Source organism: Globicephala melas, chromosome 20, assembly GCF_963455315.2.
Source record: "Globicephala melas chromosome 20, mGloMel1.2, whole genome shotgun sequence".
In the NCBI taxonomy this organism is placed as follows: domain Eukaryota; kingdom Metazoa; phylum Chordata; class Mammalia; order Artiodactyla; family Delphinidae; genus Globicephala; species Globicephala melas.
Genome location: NC_083333.1, coordinates 2899037 through 2917386, shown reverse-complemented (window position 1 = coordinate 2917386; position 18350 = coordinate 2899037). Strand labels below are relative to the sequence as shown.

The 18350-nt window shown below is 39.6% G+C and overlaps 1 protein-coding gene across 8 annotated transcripts in view; it reads left to right on the top strand.

Annotated features, from left to right (window-relative positions):
• The first annotated feature begins 591 nt into the window (after positions 1-591).
• The window catches only part of RHOT1 (ras homolog family member T1), a 66427-nt gene continuing 48668 nt past the window's right edge, over positions 592-18350 (top strand). For 4 of the 8 annotated variants that reach the window (XM_030862130.2, XM_030862128.2, XM_030862129.2 and 1 more), the window contains exons 1-6: positions 592-785; positions 11447-11505; positions 13877-13958; positions 16192-16235; positions 16537-16590; positions 16746-16798. In XM_030862130.2, the coding sequence (XP_030717990.1) occupies positions 710-785; positions 11447-11505; positions 13877-13958; positions 16192-16235; positions 16537-16590; positions 16746-16798 (368 nt within the window). In that variant the 5' untranslated portion in view covers positions 592-709. Of the gene's footprint in view, positions 786-11446; positions 11506-13876; positions 13959-16191; positions 16236-16536; positions 16591-16745; positions 16799-18350 lie in introns of those variants that run through there. The other 4 variants (XM_060290995.1, XM_060290996.2, XM_060290998.2 and 1 more) reach the window with 2 other exon arrangements.

The following is an 18350-nucleotide window of genomic DNA, read 5'->3' as shown; positions in this document are numbered from 1 at the left end:
GTATTTTATAAGCATCACAGATAAAAAGCAGATAGGGTGGTGGGCTTTGGTAGTGGAAAGGACTCGATTCTGGGAGGTAGTCATCCTTTACTCAATCAAGCGCTTTCTAAGGGCTTTGTCCAATAAGGTGGGGAATACTTCTGAAGGCTTTCTAAGGCTTTCTAAGGGCTTTGTCCACTAAGGTGGGGAATACTTCTGAAAACCAGGTGGACAGGTCGCTGCTCTTCTGGAGTTTATAGTCAGTCAGGTAAGAATATTCTTGCCCTGAGTCACACTGCCAAGGTCTAGCTATACGACCTTGGACGAAAAACTTCTCCTGCCGCTATTTCGTAAAAGAAATGGGGTCAGACTAGCGACCCTGCCACTCAAATTCCCGGCCCAAAGTGTATCCCATCGAGACTCCCGCTCGATGCTCTGCGGCGAACCTGACGGCGGGGGCGTAGGTCCGGGACAGAGAGCGTTCGCGTTCCGAAAGCGCTTGTCCCTCGCGGCGCCCCGTCGCCCCGCCGCCGCCGCGACTCGCGGAGCCGGAGGAGGCGGAGCAGGCGCTGTCCCGGCTCTTGAGCAGGGTAGCTGCTGAGGAGGTGGTGCGGCGGGCCCGGGAGGCCGAGGTTCGGGCGGGGCGGTGGGAGAGGCTCGCAGGCGGCGCCGGCAGCGTGGGGAGAGTGGCGCCGCGGGCTGGGCGCTCCGGGCGAGAGGAGTCCGCTCCATGCGTGCGGGCCGAGGCCGGCCCCTGCGAGCCGCAGACATGAAGAAAGACGTGCGGATCCTTCTGGTGGGAGAACGTGAGTCCGCGCGCCTGGGCTGGCCGGGACTGGCCGCGGCCACCGCAGCCCCTGCCGCCCCACTGCCCAACCTCCGCGCCCCCAGGCCTCCCAGCCCCTCCGCTCTTCCCTTTCGGCTGCCCGCAGGCGGCCCTCGATCTCTCACCTCACCTGGGCCCTCCTGAGCCTTCCCGTCCTCTGTCCCCCCGTCATCACCCTCAAGCCGTGTCGCCATTAGCCTCTGACCGCCCGGCCTCATCCCTCCGAAGGTCCTCTCCTTTTTCTCTTGGAATGCTCTCCTCCCGGGCCTCCGCGTTTCCGAGGCCGCCTCCTCTCAGACCCTTTCGTCTTCCGTGGAGATTCCCTTGTTCCTGCCAGGCAGGTGCTGGAACAGGCAGACTGACCAATTGGGATGGCGTGAACTGGCTCCCGGGGAAGCTAGGGGGAGGGGTGCAGAACTGTTCGACTTGTGGGCAAGGTCAGGTGTCTGCATGTTTTTGCGCTCGCGGTGTTCCCTCGCTCTAGGCATTGACTGTAAGGCACGGAGCATTTTAAGCGGTATTTGCTCTTTGCATTGGAATAACTCCAGGTACACTCGATGTTTCCTCAAAAATTTACTCTCAACTTCAAGTTATACAAGTGCTCAATGAATGAATACTTAAATGGGGAGGGTCCTTAAGTTGAGAGAATTATTGTTATCCTAAAGCCTAGTTTCCCCCATCTTTTAAAACATTATTTCATAACTACTTGGTAATTAATTTAAAAATGACGGGCACACGTGAGACCCCCCCCTCCCCCGCAGAGATTCTTAGATTTCACTTTTTGAAGATGTAATAAAGGAGACATGTCTTCTGTTCACTGACTTGGGGACAGAACAGCAGGGACTTCTTGATATTGTTCAAGTTACATGACTCAATTGGTAGGACTAAAATAAGAAAGTGGGCTGGGGAGGACTGGACCGTTTGTTTTAAAAGTACATTAGTTAATGACCTGACTTTGCTGTTTTGAAGCTTTCTATTCTAAACCTCGTTTCATTCTAGAGTAGCCCCTCCAGGTCACTGTGATGCACTCCCAACGAAGGAAGCGAACACATTTTTACCCTCTTCTGTAGTGTTCTTTGCTGTTCACAGAAACCTCTGTTCACCTGCTATTGTAGAAATCTTCCTTTAGAATCAGAATTTAGAAGTAAGCTTAGCCAGACACAGTTTACTTTTTGGTTTGCAGTTGTGAATTTTAGTTTTAATTTATAACAACACATGTGTCAATCTGTGTTTTGCATGGACTTCCTTGACAAAGTTCAGGAATATGATTCTTGTTGATGCATTTGGAGCAAGGTAGGGAAAGTGAGTAGATGTCCCACTTAAAAAACTGATGGATAAAAAAAATTTTTTTAAACAAAAATTCTTTGTTTTGGTTTTAGTTTTGAATATAGGGAGCAATTACATATAATCAGTAGTCTGTAAGACATCTGAATTGAAGTGCTATACGTATGTGAGATATATTGTCAGCCTTAGGACATTTAAGCTAAAAGGTTAACAGTATTACTTATTTTGAAATACATAAAAGACTTAAAAATTTGTTAGAAAAATTACAAGTCATATTCTGATGAATTGAAAGCAAATAATAGAATTGGTAAGAGTGTATATGTGAGAGTTTTTAGATAGGGAGAAACTTGACACAAGAGAAAGCCTTCGTTTTTGAGGAAGACATTTTTCTTAAAGAGGATGATACCGAAAACTTTAGGCCAGGTTTATATACGTGATTTTTTTTCCACATTTAAAAGTATGAGAAATGGGCTTCTCTCGTGGCGCAGTGGTTGGGAATCTGCCTGCCAATGCAGGGGACACGGTTCGAGCCCTGGTCCGGGAATATCCCACGTGCCGCGGAGCAGTTGAGCCCGTGTGCCGCAACTACTGAGCCTGTGCTCTAGAGCTCGCGAGCCACAACCACTGAAGCCTGTGTGCCTAGAGCCCATGCTCCGCAACAAGAGAAGCCACTGCAACGAGAAGCCTGCACACCTCAACAAAGAGTAGCCCCCGCTCACCGCAACCGGAGAAAAGCCCGTGCGCAGCAGCGAAGACACAACGCAGCCAAAAATAAATAAATTAATAAAATAAATTTTAAAAATATATGAGAAAGAGCTACACTTATTTGGAATATATAATTTTAATTAGTTATAGTAAAGGGTTGTATTCTGGGGGGAAATGACTGAAGCATTACTTTTTGAGATTTAATGTAAACATCTGACAGCTACTTAGCCTAGTTGTAGTACTTTAAATGCTAGGTAAACAATAAGTGTGACCAAAACTATTTTGATACTGGTCTGATACACAGATTTATCAGGAAAACCACTTTTTAAAATTTTATTTATTTATTTTTGGCTGCATTGCGTCTTCGTTGCTGCGCGCGGGCATTCTCTAGTTGCTGTGAGCGGGAGCTACTCTTCCTTGCGGTGCGCGGGCTTCTCATTGCGGTGGCTTCTCTTGTTGCGGAGCATGGGCTCTAGGCACGTGGGCTTCAGAAGTTGTGGCACGTGGGTTCAGCAGTTGTGGCTCACGGGCTCTAGAGTGCAGGCTCAGTAGTTGTGGCGCACGGGCTTAGTTGCTCCGCAGCATGTGGGATCTTCCCAGACCAGGTCTCGAACCCGTTTACCTTGCATTGGCAGGCAGATTCTTAACCACTGTGCCACCAGGGAAGCTCAGGAAAACCACTTTTTAAGGAAGAAGTCATAATAATTCATTTGTAGTTTTAAGATGGTTAACTAAGGGAAATAGGAAACGAAAAGAAAAAGGAGCATCGTCTCTGGAGTTGTTGTAAAGCCTGTTCTTTCTCAATCACTTCAGTACATTTTATTGCTGTTAGTGTCCGTCCCTGAACCACACAGCAGCAGCTTCATTCACTGAGGCTCCCAAACAGTTGTGAGCAGTTTCAACATTCTGTTGGCTTAACCTATACTGTACTCTGGAGGTGAAATGGATCTTTTCTTGACCCATCCAGAATTTGGATTCTGAGCCAGCCAGGCTTTAATGCTAACTGGTTGCTGAATGTCTGTTGACTGCTTAGATCAGAAAAGTTAGGCTGTCTATAAATTTTAAGGTGTTTATTTGCAGAGAAAGCCAAAGTATTTTAAGTATCTTCTTCACCTTACCTTAATTATTGAACATATTGAATGCTATTCAGGCCAAATTAAAAGTTAATTACCATTCTTTAAACAAAACAAAAAATTAAAAATTTTTAAAAATTCAACCACATGAAACTTAGTTCTTCAGGTTATAACTTTCCATGGTCAATTTCATTGGCCAGAATTTGCATTTAACTAGATTTGCATTAGTATGCTTAACAGATGTCCTTGTTATATAATATGAGGAATGAGCCTTATTAACCTTTTATCTAAATCCTGTAGCTGCATTAAAAGTACACAAGATAGGGGCTTCCCTGGTGGCGCAGGCCCGCGTACTGCAAAAAAAAAAAAAAAGTACACAAGATAGTCTTAGTTTTAGTGAAGTCTTGTTTTTAAATTAAATTGAGATATATTTGTCTTCTGGTCAAATTAATTAAGAAAGTGGAACTGTTATCCTCTTTTTAAATGAGTCCGGTATCTCTTACGCAGTTTGTCTAACTGCTTGGTTTATCATCGAAACTTCTGCCAAACTAGCTCACACTTTGGTTGGCTCTGGCCTAGGCTTTTGTAATATCTCCTTAACTGGTATCCCTGCTTCTAATTTCGTCCGTTCTCCATGTAGCAGACAGAGTCATCTTTAAAAAATATCCCAGATCGTGTTACCCATTTAATTCTCTGATATTTCTACTTTCACTTAAAGACCATTCAATTTTTTTTTTTTTTTAACTTTTGGCTGCACGGTGAGGCATGCGGGATCTTAGTTCCCCAACCAGGGATCGAACCCATGCCCCCTGCACTGGAGGTGCAGAGTCTTAACCCCTGGACCACCAGGGAAGTCCCGAGGCCATTAAACTTTTCAATGCAGTCCTGCAGAGTCCTTCACAATCTGGCCCTTGCTTTGTTCTTGTACTACTCTCTCCTTTACTTTGCTTTCTCTATAAGAGGGCCCTGACCCAGGCATTATCCCTACTTCCCTGCATATTTGTTCACTTTTTTCTGTTGTTACTTGGGCTAGAAGGTAAGCTTTGTAGGGGATTGGTCTTGTTTATTGCCATTTCCCCAGGCCTAGAGTAGGCCTGGCACAAAGTAGGCACTCAAATAGTTGTTGAAAGAATGAACGAGTTCAAGCTAGTTTAGTTTATTTAGACTTTCCTTGTTTTCCAAACCACTCCTCTTAGTCATAAAAATGTGATCATTCTCCTTTCTTAAAATCTGGTCTGATGTGGTTATTGTTAGAATTTGAAGGGGCAGCATTCATCCAGTCTCTTGTCCATGTTCTTAGCTTTATTTTGTTGGGGAGAATCCTGTGTTGTGGCAATGAAGTAGACCAGTGACTTATAATGGCAATGCCATGTCTAGTTCATGTCTTGGCTGCCAGGAATTATAGTCCTTGCCAAAAGAGGTCAGCTTCTCCTTGAACCACCAGAGGCCATCTTGGAGGTTTAAAGGAGTTAGAGAAAGATTCTTTAGGTATAAGAGTCAAAGACACTTCAGGAATAAGCTAGCATTTATTTTGGAGAAAAACTTTCTATGATCTTTTTAAAGCCATATTGCTCTCCATTCTGGTCTTTGTTAGAATGATATTTGAAGATTAAACTGCTCCAGTTTCAATTATACTGTGTCTGGTGATAACACAACGCAGTATGGTACCTACTATCACCTGGGTGATAGTACCTGGGTGATTGGCCGTAGAAGGTCCATTGTACATAGCCTATTCTATTCATATAGAGCGTCTCTTCTACATCATCCTTACATCTGTACTGAGACCTGTTCTTTGCTGTCTTTTCTGCTCTGCCGGCACCAGTTGGGCACTAGTGTTGATGTAGTTTGAAGGAGAGGGATAGACCATAGCATTTGTCCTTCTGCAGCCCACGTTGTCTGCATATGGTTGATGAAATTTTCCTTTGGAACAATGCTCAGCTATTTCCCCAAATGCTAAAATTTTCCAGTTAAAAATACAACTTCATAGCTACTCTCCTCCTCCCTGTGTATTCTAATTACAATAAATTAAGACGAGCCAGCAAGGCTTCTTAATAAAGAAGCAGATAAAAATGAGGAGTAGGTAGATCCCTTTGCTACTTGAAGCATGGGGTGTTTGTTATCAAGAAAAATAGTCAATATGGCTGGTAGGATGGCAATTGGAACCAGGGAATATTACTTCCACTTCATGAATATTAAGAATTTGCTGTCATTTAGAAGTAGATGTTCAAAAGATGTGATGAAAAGACAAATTTTTAGCTGGGATAAATCTAGATAATTTGTTCTATAATGATGAATTATGCTTCCCATGAATGACCTACTTAGAAGCATGGGGTTTCAGACAGAACTGTAGCATGTTGTGTTGAACTGAATCAGAAGGCCTTCTGTCCTTGGGGATAATTGTGGCCATGCTTTTAATTTTTATAGATCACTTTAATATTTCTCAGGCAAAATAGAGGAAATAGAGACCATCAGATGTCTGGCTAACAAAGGATAATTTTTTTGTCCTCCATATTAATATTTATAGTAAAATGTTTATATTATATATAATTATTATATTTAATTATATTTATCATAAAATTGTACTATATAAAATATTTATAGTATATATTATATTAAATATAAAATTTAATTGGTACAATAATTAGAGAAGAGCTTGGCATATGTTCCTTTATGGAAATAATTTCTATTTTCTGGAGTAGTTAAAAATATGCAACGTTTATACTCATCTGCCATTGTCATAAGGGATTTTTTTTTGGCTGTGCTGCATGGGTTTCAGGATCTTAGTTCCCTGACCAGGGATCGAACCTGAGCCCTCGGCAGTGAAAGCGTGGAGTCCTAACCACTGGACTGCCAGGGGATTCCCATAAGGAACCTTTTTGATTATAGGCTTATTTAAAGAGTCTTAAAATTTTAATATTCTAAAATTTTTTCCTTCAAGACATTCACTTATTTTCTCAATTAAAATTAGCTTGAAAGTGGCCTATTTTAACTTTAATTTTAAACTTGCTGCTTCATTATTTCTTTGATAGTCTCACTCAAGGTTAGGTGGGTAGGCCTTAAGAGAAGCAAAAAAGCCCTACTTTAGATTCACCAAAGCATTTTTTTGTTTTTTGGTTAAATGTTTTTATTTATTTATTTATTTTTTTATTTTTGGATCTGTTGGGTCTTCCTTGCTGCGCGTGGGCTTTCTCTAGTTGCGGTGAGCAGGGGGCTATTCTTCGTTGCAGTGCGCGGGCTTCTTATTGCGGTGGCTTCTCTTGTTGCAGAGCATGGGCTCTGGGTGCGTGGGCTTCAGTAGTTGCAGCAGGTAGGCTCAGTAGTTGTGGCTCACGAGCTCTAGAGCGCAGGCTCAGTAGTTGTGGCGCACGGGCTTAGTTGCTCCACGGCATGTGGGATCTTCCCGGACCAGGGCTCGAACCCGTGTCCCCTGCATTGGCAGGTAGATTCTTAACCACTGAGCCACCAGGGAAGTTCCTCACCAAAGCATTTTGAAACTCAGTCACATCTGTATAATCCTTTATTAGTTAAAGCAGCTGTCATTTCACTGCTCTTCCAAAAGGAAACCCAAAATGGTACTAATGAAAACATGCTCATTCATTTTTTCCCAAATTCACTGTAATCTCTCTCTCTTGCTCTAATTTTGAACTTGTTTTAAAAAAGGAAATCACTCTTGGATTTTTATGTGGGAGAGATTCATGTTCTTTGATTTTTTAAAAGGCCTTTTATTATACAATTACTTCAGAAACTACATGGGATTGTTTTATTGTAGTGAGTGCTAAATTGCCTCAGATTCTTTAACAAATGAGGCAGGATACGAATGAGTAGAAATGTCACACTTTGAAAGGTAGTATCATACAAATAAATTAATTATCCCCACTCTTTGGTATTGCTGTCTTGTAAGTCTGTATGATCAAGCATAAGTAAAACTCTTTAATTGTTGCCGTCTTTACAGTGCCTCGTCTCCAAGCCATTTCCTTTCCTGTCTCTGAGGCCTGCCCTGTTGGAATGGACATGGTGACAGGTCTGTGCTTTGGCAGGAGTTGCTGCAGGTAGCCAGAACTGCCGTGAGGAGCTGAGCTGTGGAGAAATCTAGATTTCCTCAGAACGTTGGTTTTCTCTTCTGAAAATATCACTGGGGATACAGAGGGTCCATGAGAAAAGCAGAAAAGGGACTATGACCAAGAAAAGGGTTGTCGTAATGAGTTTTAAGAAGAGAGATGAGGAAGAATGGATGCATTTTAAAGATTATGGTGAGGGGGAACTTTAAAGGTAACACAGAACACCTGTTGAAGACCTGCATTTTGCTAAGGGATCCTGAGTGATGGTGATTAAGGAGAAACAAGTCCTTTGCTGTCTTGGAAACTAATAGGCTTTTTGATATTGTTGATTGATTTAATTTTGAAGATTTTGTTTAACATTTTGAGTTAAGGATTCAAAGGTAGGTAGGTTTCTTCTGAAACTGATGAGGGCCTTTGAGTGGTAGGATACAAATAAAATTTTTAAAAGGTAATTCTAAAAAGGGGATTATCAGTATCTGATTATTGAGTATCTGATTATTGAGTATCTGATTCATTTTTTCCCATTCCTAACTTAGTAGATCAAGGATAACATTGTAGACAGGTACAGTTGACCTTTGAACAACATGGGTTGGAACTTTGCAGGTCCACTTATCTGCTGATCTTTTTCAATAGTAAATACTACAGTACTACACAATCCGCAGTTGCTTGAATCCAGGGATGAGGATACAGATGAATCACTGATACAGAAGGCCGACTATAAGTAACACTATTTTCAACTGTGCGTGTGTTAGCACTCCTAACCCCCTCATTGTTCAAGGGTCAGCTGTATAAGATATCCAGGAGAGTTCTTCAGAAATGGAAAAGTTTCTGGGAACATCTGTGCTGGTGATAGTTGTAGGATTTTGGAGATAACCAGGGAAAAAGCAGACATCTCTCCTAGGGCCAGAAAGGCCCAGATTGTGTAGTATTTGCAATTGAAAAAACAAAATCTGTGTCAAAGTGGACCCGCACAGTTCACACCTGTGTTGTTCAACGTGTGGGGAATTTGATTGAAGGATAGACCTGACTCCTTTGAATTATTTTTGCAATTTTTCTGTAAGTCTGAAATTTTCTGAATATAAGTTTAAAAAAAAATTGAGCCAGAGTTGCTGGATTAGTCACCAATGAATCTGAATATTTTAATTAACTTACGCAGTATTTGTGTATGGGGTGCTTCCTGACTTTTGTGGTCACCATTCCTTTTCTGTATTACTAACTTGTGTTAACAATAATTGTTAATGTCTGGCATAAGAAAGAGAAAGAATAGTGCTTAGCTATCAGGAGATGGGTTATTCTCTTAGTGAGACCATGAGAAAATCACTGTGGCTGGGTCCCTTAGCTCTTCATCTAAAATTTTTGTGGGGAGCTGGATAAGCTGCCTTCAATAACTAGGTTATAGCAGTTCTGTGATGATGGGCTCCTGATTCTGTGACTCAGGGAGATGTTATGTTATTGTCAGCCACTTGAAGAAGGCCCAAGCCTTCTTACACATGTAAATTGTAAAGATTGAAGAAGTCAGAGCTAGAAGACACCTGTTAACCATCTGATCTGCCCTCCATCTGCAGCACCCGCTTGTTTGCAGCACACCCTCTAAGTTGTTTTGACCAGTGCTCTCTTTTCTAGCCAGTCATCATTTTTCCAGAGACTTGACTTGTATTTTTTTTTAATAAATTTATTTATTTTATTTATTTATTTTTTGACTATGTTGGGTCTTCGTTGCTGCGCTCAGGCTTTCTTTCTCTAGTTGCGGCAAGCGGGGGCTACTCTTCGTTGCAGTGCACGGGCTTCTCATTGCGGTGGCTTCTCTTGTTGCAGAGCACGGGCTCTAGGTGCGTGGACTTCAGTAGTTGTGGCATGCGGGCTCAGTAGTTGTGGCTCGCGAGCTCTAGCGCACAGGCTCAGTAGTTGTGGCACACAGGCTTAGTTGCTCCGCAGCATGTGGGATCTTCCCGGACCAGGGCTCAAACCCGTGTCCCCTGCATTGGCAGGCGGATTCGTAACCACTGCGCCACCAGGGAAGTCCTTTGACTGGTATTTTTAGTCACCCTTTCTTTTAGTCATTTAGAAAAGGAATGTGACTTTCCTTAACTTTAACATTTTCCAGTTCTTTTATATTTAGACTTGACTTTTTTTTTTTTTTTTTTTTTTTGCGGTACGCGGGCCTCTCACTGTTGTGGCCTCTCCCGTTGCGGAGCACAGGCTCAGCGGCCATGGCTCATGGGCCCAGCCACTCCGCAGCATGTGGGATCTTCCCGGACCGGGGCACGAACCCGTGTCTCCTGCATCGGCAGGCGGACTCTCAACCACTGCGCCACCAGGGAAACCCTAGACTTGACTTTTGAAATCTATAATTTTCTATTACGGCAGAGATTAACAGGCAGGTGGACTGTTTTCCTCTAGCATCACAAGAGGATTTAGTTGATAAGCATTTGAATATCTAGCAATAGTAATTATATTATCAGAAAATGATGGGAATGAAAGTCAATTTTTAGCAAGAAGATTAAGAATTTAAGTTTGTGCATTAAAAAAAATTTCTAGGTTAGAAAATGTAACAGGAAAGTATCTTTGCTCTTACTAACCCTTTAAATATGATACCCTAAAAAAGAAATGAGGTAAAAATATAAAGAAATAGGCACTCTGCTCTTCTATTGGTGAGGATGTAAATTAGTTTATTCTTTTTTGGAGCTAATTTAACAATGTCTATTAAAACAAAAAAGATCATGCATGCTAACTTGAGTTCCACTTCTAGGAATTTATCCTGTAAAAATACTCATTGCACCATTGTTTATAAAAGTGAAAATCTGAATACTGTTCATTGTTAGGAAATTACGTTAATAAATTATGACATCATACAATGGATTCTTATACAGCTATCAAAAATAATGTAGGAAGCTTTTTAAATGTTAATATAAAGTGCACTATTGCTATTTTTAAAAATTGTGATAAACTATACAAGACAATGTTAAACATTTTAACCTTTTGTAAGTGTACAGTTCAGGGGCATTAAATGTGTTCACGGTGTTGTATAACCATCACCACTTTCTACATCAAAAACTTTTTCTTCATCCTCAACGAAAATGCTATATTTATTAAATAATAACCTTCCCTTTCCCCGTCCCAGGAGATTTAAAAATATTGACGTGGAATACTGTCCAAATACATAATTAAGTGATAAAGGAAGATTGCAAAATAGTATAAATACTCTGATTCTACTGTGGTAAATTATTATTATGTTAAATATAAGTGTAGGAAAATCTGGGAGACTACATATGTTAAACAATGGGGGATACTATGGGAGATTTTTACTTTTATATATTTTGGTAATTTTTTGTTTTAAACAATGAATATGTGTAACTTTACTAAGCAGAAGAAAAAGATATAATTTAAGTATTGTACTAAAACATGCTAATTTGGATGCCTCTGATTTTAGGTAACAAATAACAGACTTCCCCGTGTAGTTGCTAAATTTGAGGTTATGTAGAATCTAAATACTTTATTAAAATAATTCTTTCTTTTCACAGCTAGAGTTGGGAAGACATCACTGATTATGTCTCTGGTCAGTGAAGAATTCCCAGAAGAGGTAAACATTTTGATTTCTTAACTATATTTAAAATTTTTTAAATTTTATCAAAATTGAGTTAAATAGAATATATTTTTGCATGTGGTTTCTTTCTGATAGTTATGACTTTTAGAAAGGCTTATGGTAGTTTTTACAAGACATCTTTGAAATATAGTGTAGGAGAAAGAGTCAAACTAGTTCTGAGTTCACTAAGTAAGGCCTTTGTGTTTCTTACTTTTGATCTTGGCTAGGACATTTGTCATCTTGTGCCTTAGTTGTCTCATCTGTAAAATGGGAGCTGAAAGGGATGTTAGAGATATCTAAGCTGTATCATCCTCTTAATGTTTTTCATAAGCCCAAAATATAGAACAGATGGAGTATTCCTTTAGTTGAAGTAAGGGTAAAAGGTCTGGCTCCCCGCTTGCCTTCCATCTGACACTCCCCAGTCTTTGAGGCATTAGAACCACTAGAATTCTGACACACATATTTGAAAACCTCAAATATTATCCACCTGCATCATTTTACAAATAAAAAATCTAATTCATTCCACCTTTGCCTACCTCAAAGGATTGTTATGGATCTCAAATGAGATAAGCTTAGTAATAATAGAGTGCCGCCAAAAGTTAGGTGGTTTTGTTATTGCTGGCAATGTATTTATTTATTACATTTTGGAAGTTCCAGTATGGGGGACTGTTGGCTAAGGCCTTATGTAACGTTAAGATATTGTTATGAGGAATGGGATCAATGCAAAAGGGATGAAAATTATTTCTTTTTATTTTCTTTCTTCACATGATAGGTATTATTAGTGCCACGGTTTACATTTATCATTTCTTTACTCTTGTTTAATTAGGAATATCTGTTCAATTTTGCTGTTTAGAGAGGAATTTGATGTATTACGTGGTAGTTATTTCAAAAATTACAACTGCCATGTGACCACTCATTGTTTACTTTTTTTTTTTTTAATTTATTTTTATTTTTGGCTGCCTTGGGTCTTTGTTGCTGTGTGCGGGCTTTCTCTGGTTGTGGCGAGCGGGGGCTACTCTTCATTGCGGTTCGCGGGCTTCTCATTGGGTGGCTTCTCTGGTTTCAGAGCATGGGCTCTAGGCACGCAGGCTTCAGTAGTTGTGGAACTCGGGCTCAGTAGTTGTGGCTCGCGGGCTCTAGAGCGTAGGTTCAGTAGTTGCAGCACATGGGCTTAGTTGCTCCACGGCATGTGGGATCTTCCCAGATCAGGGCTCGAACCTGTGTCCCCTGCACTGGCAGGCGGATTCTTAACCACTGCGCCACCAGGGAAGTCCCACTCATTGTTTCTTTTGCTTTTTTTTTCTCTTAAATAAGATAGTTAAATAAATCATAGCTTAATTTGTAAAATGGAGTGTACTTTCATATGTGGTGTGTGGAATCAGTAACGTTAATTAGGATCACTCAGGTTATAATACCTAAAAGTTTTCTATGATAGTTTAATTTAGTTTAAATTGTCTTTTTATTTTATTTATTTTGTTTTTATTTTTTTCTTTAATTCTTTTATAAGTTTATTTATTTATTTATATTTTTGGCTGTGTTGGGTCTTTGTTGCTGCCCTCAGTTTTTTCTCTAGTTGCGGCCAATGGGGGCTACTCTTTGTTGTGATGCGCGGGTTTCTCATTGTGGTGGCTTCTCTTGTTGTGGAGCACAGGCTCTAGGCATGCGGGCTTCAGCAGTTGTGGCACGCAGGCTCAGTAGTTGTGGCTAACGGGTTCTAGAGCTCAGGCTCAGTAGTTGTGGTGCACGGGCTAAGTTGTTCCATGGCATGTGGGATCTTCCCAGACCAAGGCTTGAACCTGTGTCCCCTGCATTGGCAGGCGGATTCTTAACCACTGCGCCACCAAGGAAGTCCAGAATTGTCATTTTAGCATAGTCCTTTTGGGCGTGGATAAGGAGTTTTTCTAAGTAATAGGGTCATTAAGCATAAGGCTTGTGTAGCCAGTTATCTTCTAGAAGAAATGATTTTGATAATTTATTAATTTATTTGAGGATTATTTTAGATTAACATAGGTCTTCATTTGCAGAGTATCTTAAGCCTTCAACAAAATAGAATGAAAACTACATTTAAAAAATCTAATTTTTAAACACCAAATTAATTTAGGAGCTGAAGTATCCTTAATATGTCCTGTGCCCACATAGGTATAAATGTGCATGTTTTTTTTAAAAACGTGTTTTATCATATAGTTTTCATATATATTTGCATCTGTGGTAAAGCATAAAAATAAGCATTTAAAAGTACAATAAATACTTGTAAAGATAAGTATTGGCAAAAGGGGCTAATATATGGATAAATTTACATAATCTGTTAACAAGTTTGATTGATAATATTCAAAGGTTTTTCCTTCTTTATATTTGTTTGCAAATGAAGGTTCCTCCCCGGGCAGAAGAAATCACCATTCCAGCTGACGTCACCCCTGAGAGAGTTCCAACGCACATTGTAGATTACTCAGGTAGTGAATGTCTTCTTGTAGGTGAAGCTGTAGAGTTAATTTAATGGTCCTTAAAAAGGTACTTAAATGAGCTTTAAAAAATGTTTTAAGAGGGGTGTTCCTTTTCTCTAGCAGTAAATGATCATTTACTATTTTTGTGTTACCCCACACCCCACGAAAAGCAGTTCTCTGTCCCTAATTTACCAAGTTGGATTCTGTAATAACGAAAAAGAAGGAGGGATGGCAAATGACCAGACAAATGATACCCTCCTTGAATTTGCATGTTTGCAGAGAGAAGTTCTGTGTTAATTTTGTTATCAGACATTCAGGCATGCTCTGATGATGTAGAAAGCGTTCTAATTTGAAAAATTTTTGAGTTCTAAATTTGTTTTTTAATTTGTCAGACTTTGTCCTTAAAAAAAAAAAAGCTAAAACAGTTATCATCTTGCTTACAGTATATGATAATGGAAGCACATCTATATTGCCTTTAATAATGTAAAGTTTTTCTACACACTACTACTTTACTTTTTAGTCATTAAATTATTTTACTTTGTTCTGGGACTTCTTTTGGAAAGAAAGGGAAGTTGTAACAGGTGTACCACTCTGATGAGAGATGTTGATACTGGGGGAAGCTATATATGAAGGCAGGAGGTATATGGGAAATCTCTGTACCTTCCACTCAGTTTTGCTGTGAACCTAAAACTGCTCTAAAAAATGAAATCTATTTTTTAAAATGGGTATAACTACATTAGTAATACTTTGTTTTGCTGAGCTGGTATTCCATATATTCCAAAAGTGAAATACTTTGCAGTCTGATACATATGACTGTTGAACACTTAAAATGTGTCTGGTCTAAATTGAAATGTGCTCTAAGTATAAAATATAAGTGGATTTAGAAAATGAAAAAAGGAATGTACGATATCTCATTAATAATTTTTCTATTGATTACATATTGAAATTTTAATATTTTTGTTATTTTGGGTTAAATTAAAAAGTCATTTTACCTGTTCCTTTTTACTTTGTTTAAGGTGACTACTAGAAAATTAAAAATTTCATGTATGGCTTGTATCATATTTCTGTTGGACAGCACTGTACTAGAAGCTGAGGGGAGTTGGATGTTTTCTGCTACAATCAGTCTCATAACTAGCTTTATTTACAGAATTATTCTTTTTCAATATGTGTAGCCACATACTTAGATTCACTTTAGTATTAGAATTGAGGCCTTAACACGTTGATTACTCAACATTTGAGAAGATATTTAAAATATGGCCAATTTTTTAGCATAAATTGAAATACCATGTACTCATTTGTGATATTAGTTTGTATGTCAGAAATAACATGCATTTTGGGGGGAAACAGTTAACGTAAAGTGATCTAAATTAATATGTCAATAATTGCTTTGGTCTTCATTTGTTTACTTCTCCATTCTAGCTATATGTTGCACCTATCCCCTGCACCTGTGGGATTATAGGCATATCCACCCATTGAGATCCGTTCTAGCCAGAGATATGGGCCAGTGAGGGAATTTTTTTTTTTTTTTAATTTATTTTGGCTGCTCCGGGTCTTAGTTGTGGCACTTGGGATCTTAGTTGTGGCACTTGGGATCTTTTAGTTGAGGCATGAGGGCTTCTTAGTTGCGGCACGTGAACTCTTAGTTGGGGCATGCATGTGGGATCTAGTTCCCCATCCAGGGATCGAACCTGGGCCCCCTGCATTGGGAGTGCTGACTCTTACTCAGTGGACCACCAGGGAAGTCCCCAGGGAATTCTTGACTCATTATCATGGTCCAGTTTTGCTTCTGAGGCCTGGTTAAGATTACTTCTATCTGCTGTCTAGATCTTAAGCTTATATTGCCCAGATTCTCACCTGGCTTTTTGACCCTGTGTGTATAGACTCTTTGGGCTTCTGACTCTCACTTGGGTTTCTGATCTCTTTTCCCAGTCCCTTCTCAACTCTAGATCAGATGCCGGCCCAGATTTATCACACAATGCCTTCTGCTCTTCCTTGCCTGAGTTATCTTCATGTAGACTTGTCTCTCAGTGCCAGCCAGCTTCCTTATCATAGTTCAACTCTGTTTTCTCTGGCTTGCCCTTGTCTTTGCCACTTGTCTGGCACTACACCATGTAAATGACATGAGGGGTGAGGGATGTTTTGTGGGATGTTAGATGGGTGTCATATGGATTTTAGCTTGGCCATTTGTTTTTATGAAAGTGTTTAAAATATGAAAAGAAATTTTTGACTTTGTCATTTGTAGAAGCAGAACAGAGTGATGAACAACTTCATCAAGAAATATCACAGGTAAGTTAAAAAAAAATAGTTCTAGGTTTTCCTGTGGGAAAACAGTGATGATTCTATATCTACCATTTCATTCTCTCACTTACCAAGAGGACTTTTTCAGTTCTTTATTGTTACTGCTGACTTTGAGGATGTATTTTTGCTGTAAATCCTTTGGAACCTTTTCCTCTTAGAGGCATGCTAATAAGTGTTTTAGTTTTCCAATTTTGTTCTTTCTTTGGCCCAAATATATTAGCTAGTTGGTAATTAAATGCTACTTTTGTGTTATTTTAAAATGACATCAATTTGTTAATTTTTCTTGTAGGCTAACGTTATCTGCATAGTTTATGCTGTTAACAACAAGCATTCTATTGATAAGGTATGAATGTATGACATTTTTTCACTATATTTTGTTAAATTTCAGTGGGGGCACTTTTAAAATTGATCCTCAATTTAGAATTTTAGGGGTCAAGGTAGAGTATTTTTCAAAGAAGATCCTCATCGTGGCTTACTTCTTGTTAATTTTCATTTTAGGTAACAAGTCGATGGATTCCTCTCATAAATGAAAGAACAGACAAAGACAGCAGGTAGTTTTTTTCTCTCAAACTTCGTGTATTGAAAATTTTCAAACTTAGAGGAAAGTTGCAAGAAATAGTACAATGAACATCTGTAAACTATTCACTTAGATCCACTAGTTAACAGTTTGCCATATGTGCTTTATCTATAGGTCTGTCTGTTTACACACTCACACCTTTTTTGGGAGGAATTATTCGAGGCAGCGCATATATTTGAGAGCAAAGCAGAAAATAGAGCTCTGGTATTATAATGTGCCCTCTCTCTTGAGTTGCCCTTTTGAGGATTGGCAATACCCTAAGTCATTGATTGCTCACCATGTGGTATATGTAAGAGCACAGGACTTGGAGGAAAATGAGTGACCTTGGAAATCTGGCTTGGCCTCTTATGAGCTCTAAAACTTCATTGAGCCTTAGTTTCCTCATCTGTAAGTGGGTAATACTTCTCTTGGCTACATGTGGTTATTTTGAGAATCCAGTGAAATATAATGCATGTATAAGTGCTTTATAAGTTCTCTAAAAATCTTTATAGAGATCTTCATTTAGGAATTCATGCAGGGAGATTTCTTTGAAATTCTTTGGAAGATATATGTATGATAGGGAAAAAGCAAATTCTGTTTTTTTCTAAGCAGATTGGTGGTCCTAGGTATAAATGTTTTGAGCTTTAAATGGAAACAAAACATTCTTGTGGTATTGTTTAATTGAACATGTTATTTGTGAAGCATTTGAGTCTTTTTCAAAAAAATTTTTATTGAGATATAATTGACATAAAATTATGTTGGTTTCAGGTGTATAACATCAGGATTCAGTATTTGTATATGTTGTGAAATGGTCACCACAATAAGTCTAGTTACTATCTGTCATCATACACAGTTAACTTTTAAATTTTTTTTTTTTTTTTTTTTTTGTGGTACGCGGGCCTCTCACTGTTGTGGCCTCTCCCGTTGCGGAGCACAGGCTCCGGACGCACAGGCTCAGCGGCCATGGCTCATGGGCCCAGCCACTCCGTGGCATGTGGGATCCTCCCGGACCGGGGCACGAACCTGTGTCCCCTGCATTGGCAGGCGGACTCCCAACCACTGCGCCACCAGGGAAGCTCCCACAGTTAACTTTTAGTATTTACTCTCTTGGCTACTTTCAAGTATGCTCCACAATATTATTGACTATAGTCACCATGGTGAGCTTTACATCCCTGTGGCTTATTCATCTTATAACTGAAAGTTTGTACCTCTTGACCCCCTTCACCTGTTTCACCGACTCCCACCTCCCACCCACTTCTCTGGGAAGCACCATTCTGTTCTCTGTATCTATGATTTTGGTTTTTTTTTAGATTCCACATATAAGTGAAATCATACAGTATTTGTTTTTCTCTGTCTGACTTAACTGTGCTTAGCCTAATTCCCTCAAGGTCCATCCATATTGTTGAAAACGGCAAGATTCCATTCTTTTTTATTGCTGAATAATATTCCATTGTATATATATTCACGTCTTCTTTATCTGTTTATCCATTGATGGACACCTAGGTTGTTTCCTTATCTTGGCTATTGTAAATAGTGCTGTAAATGAA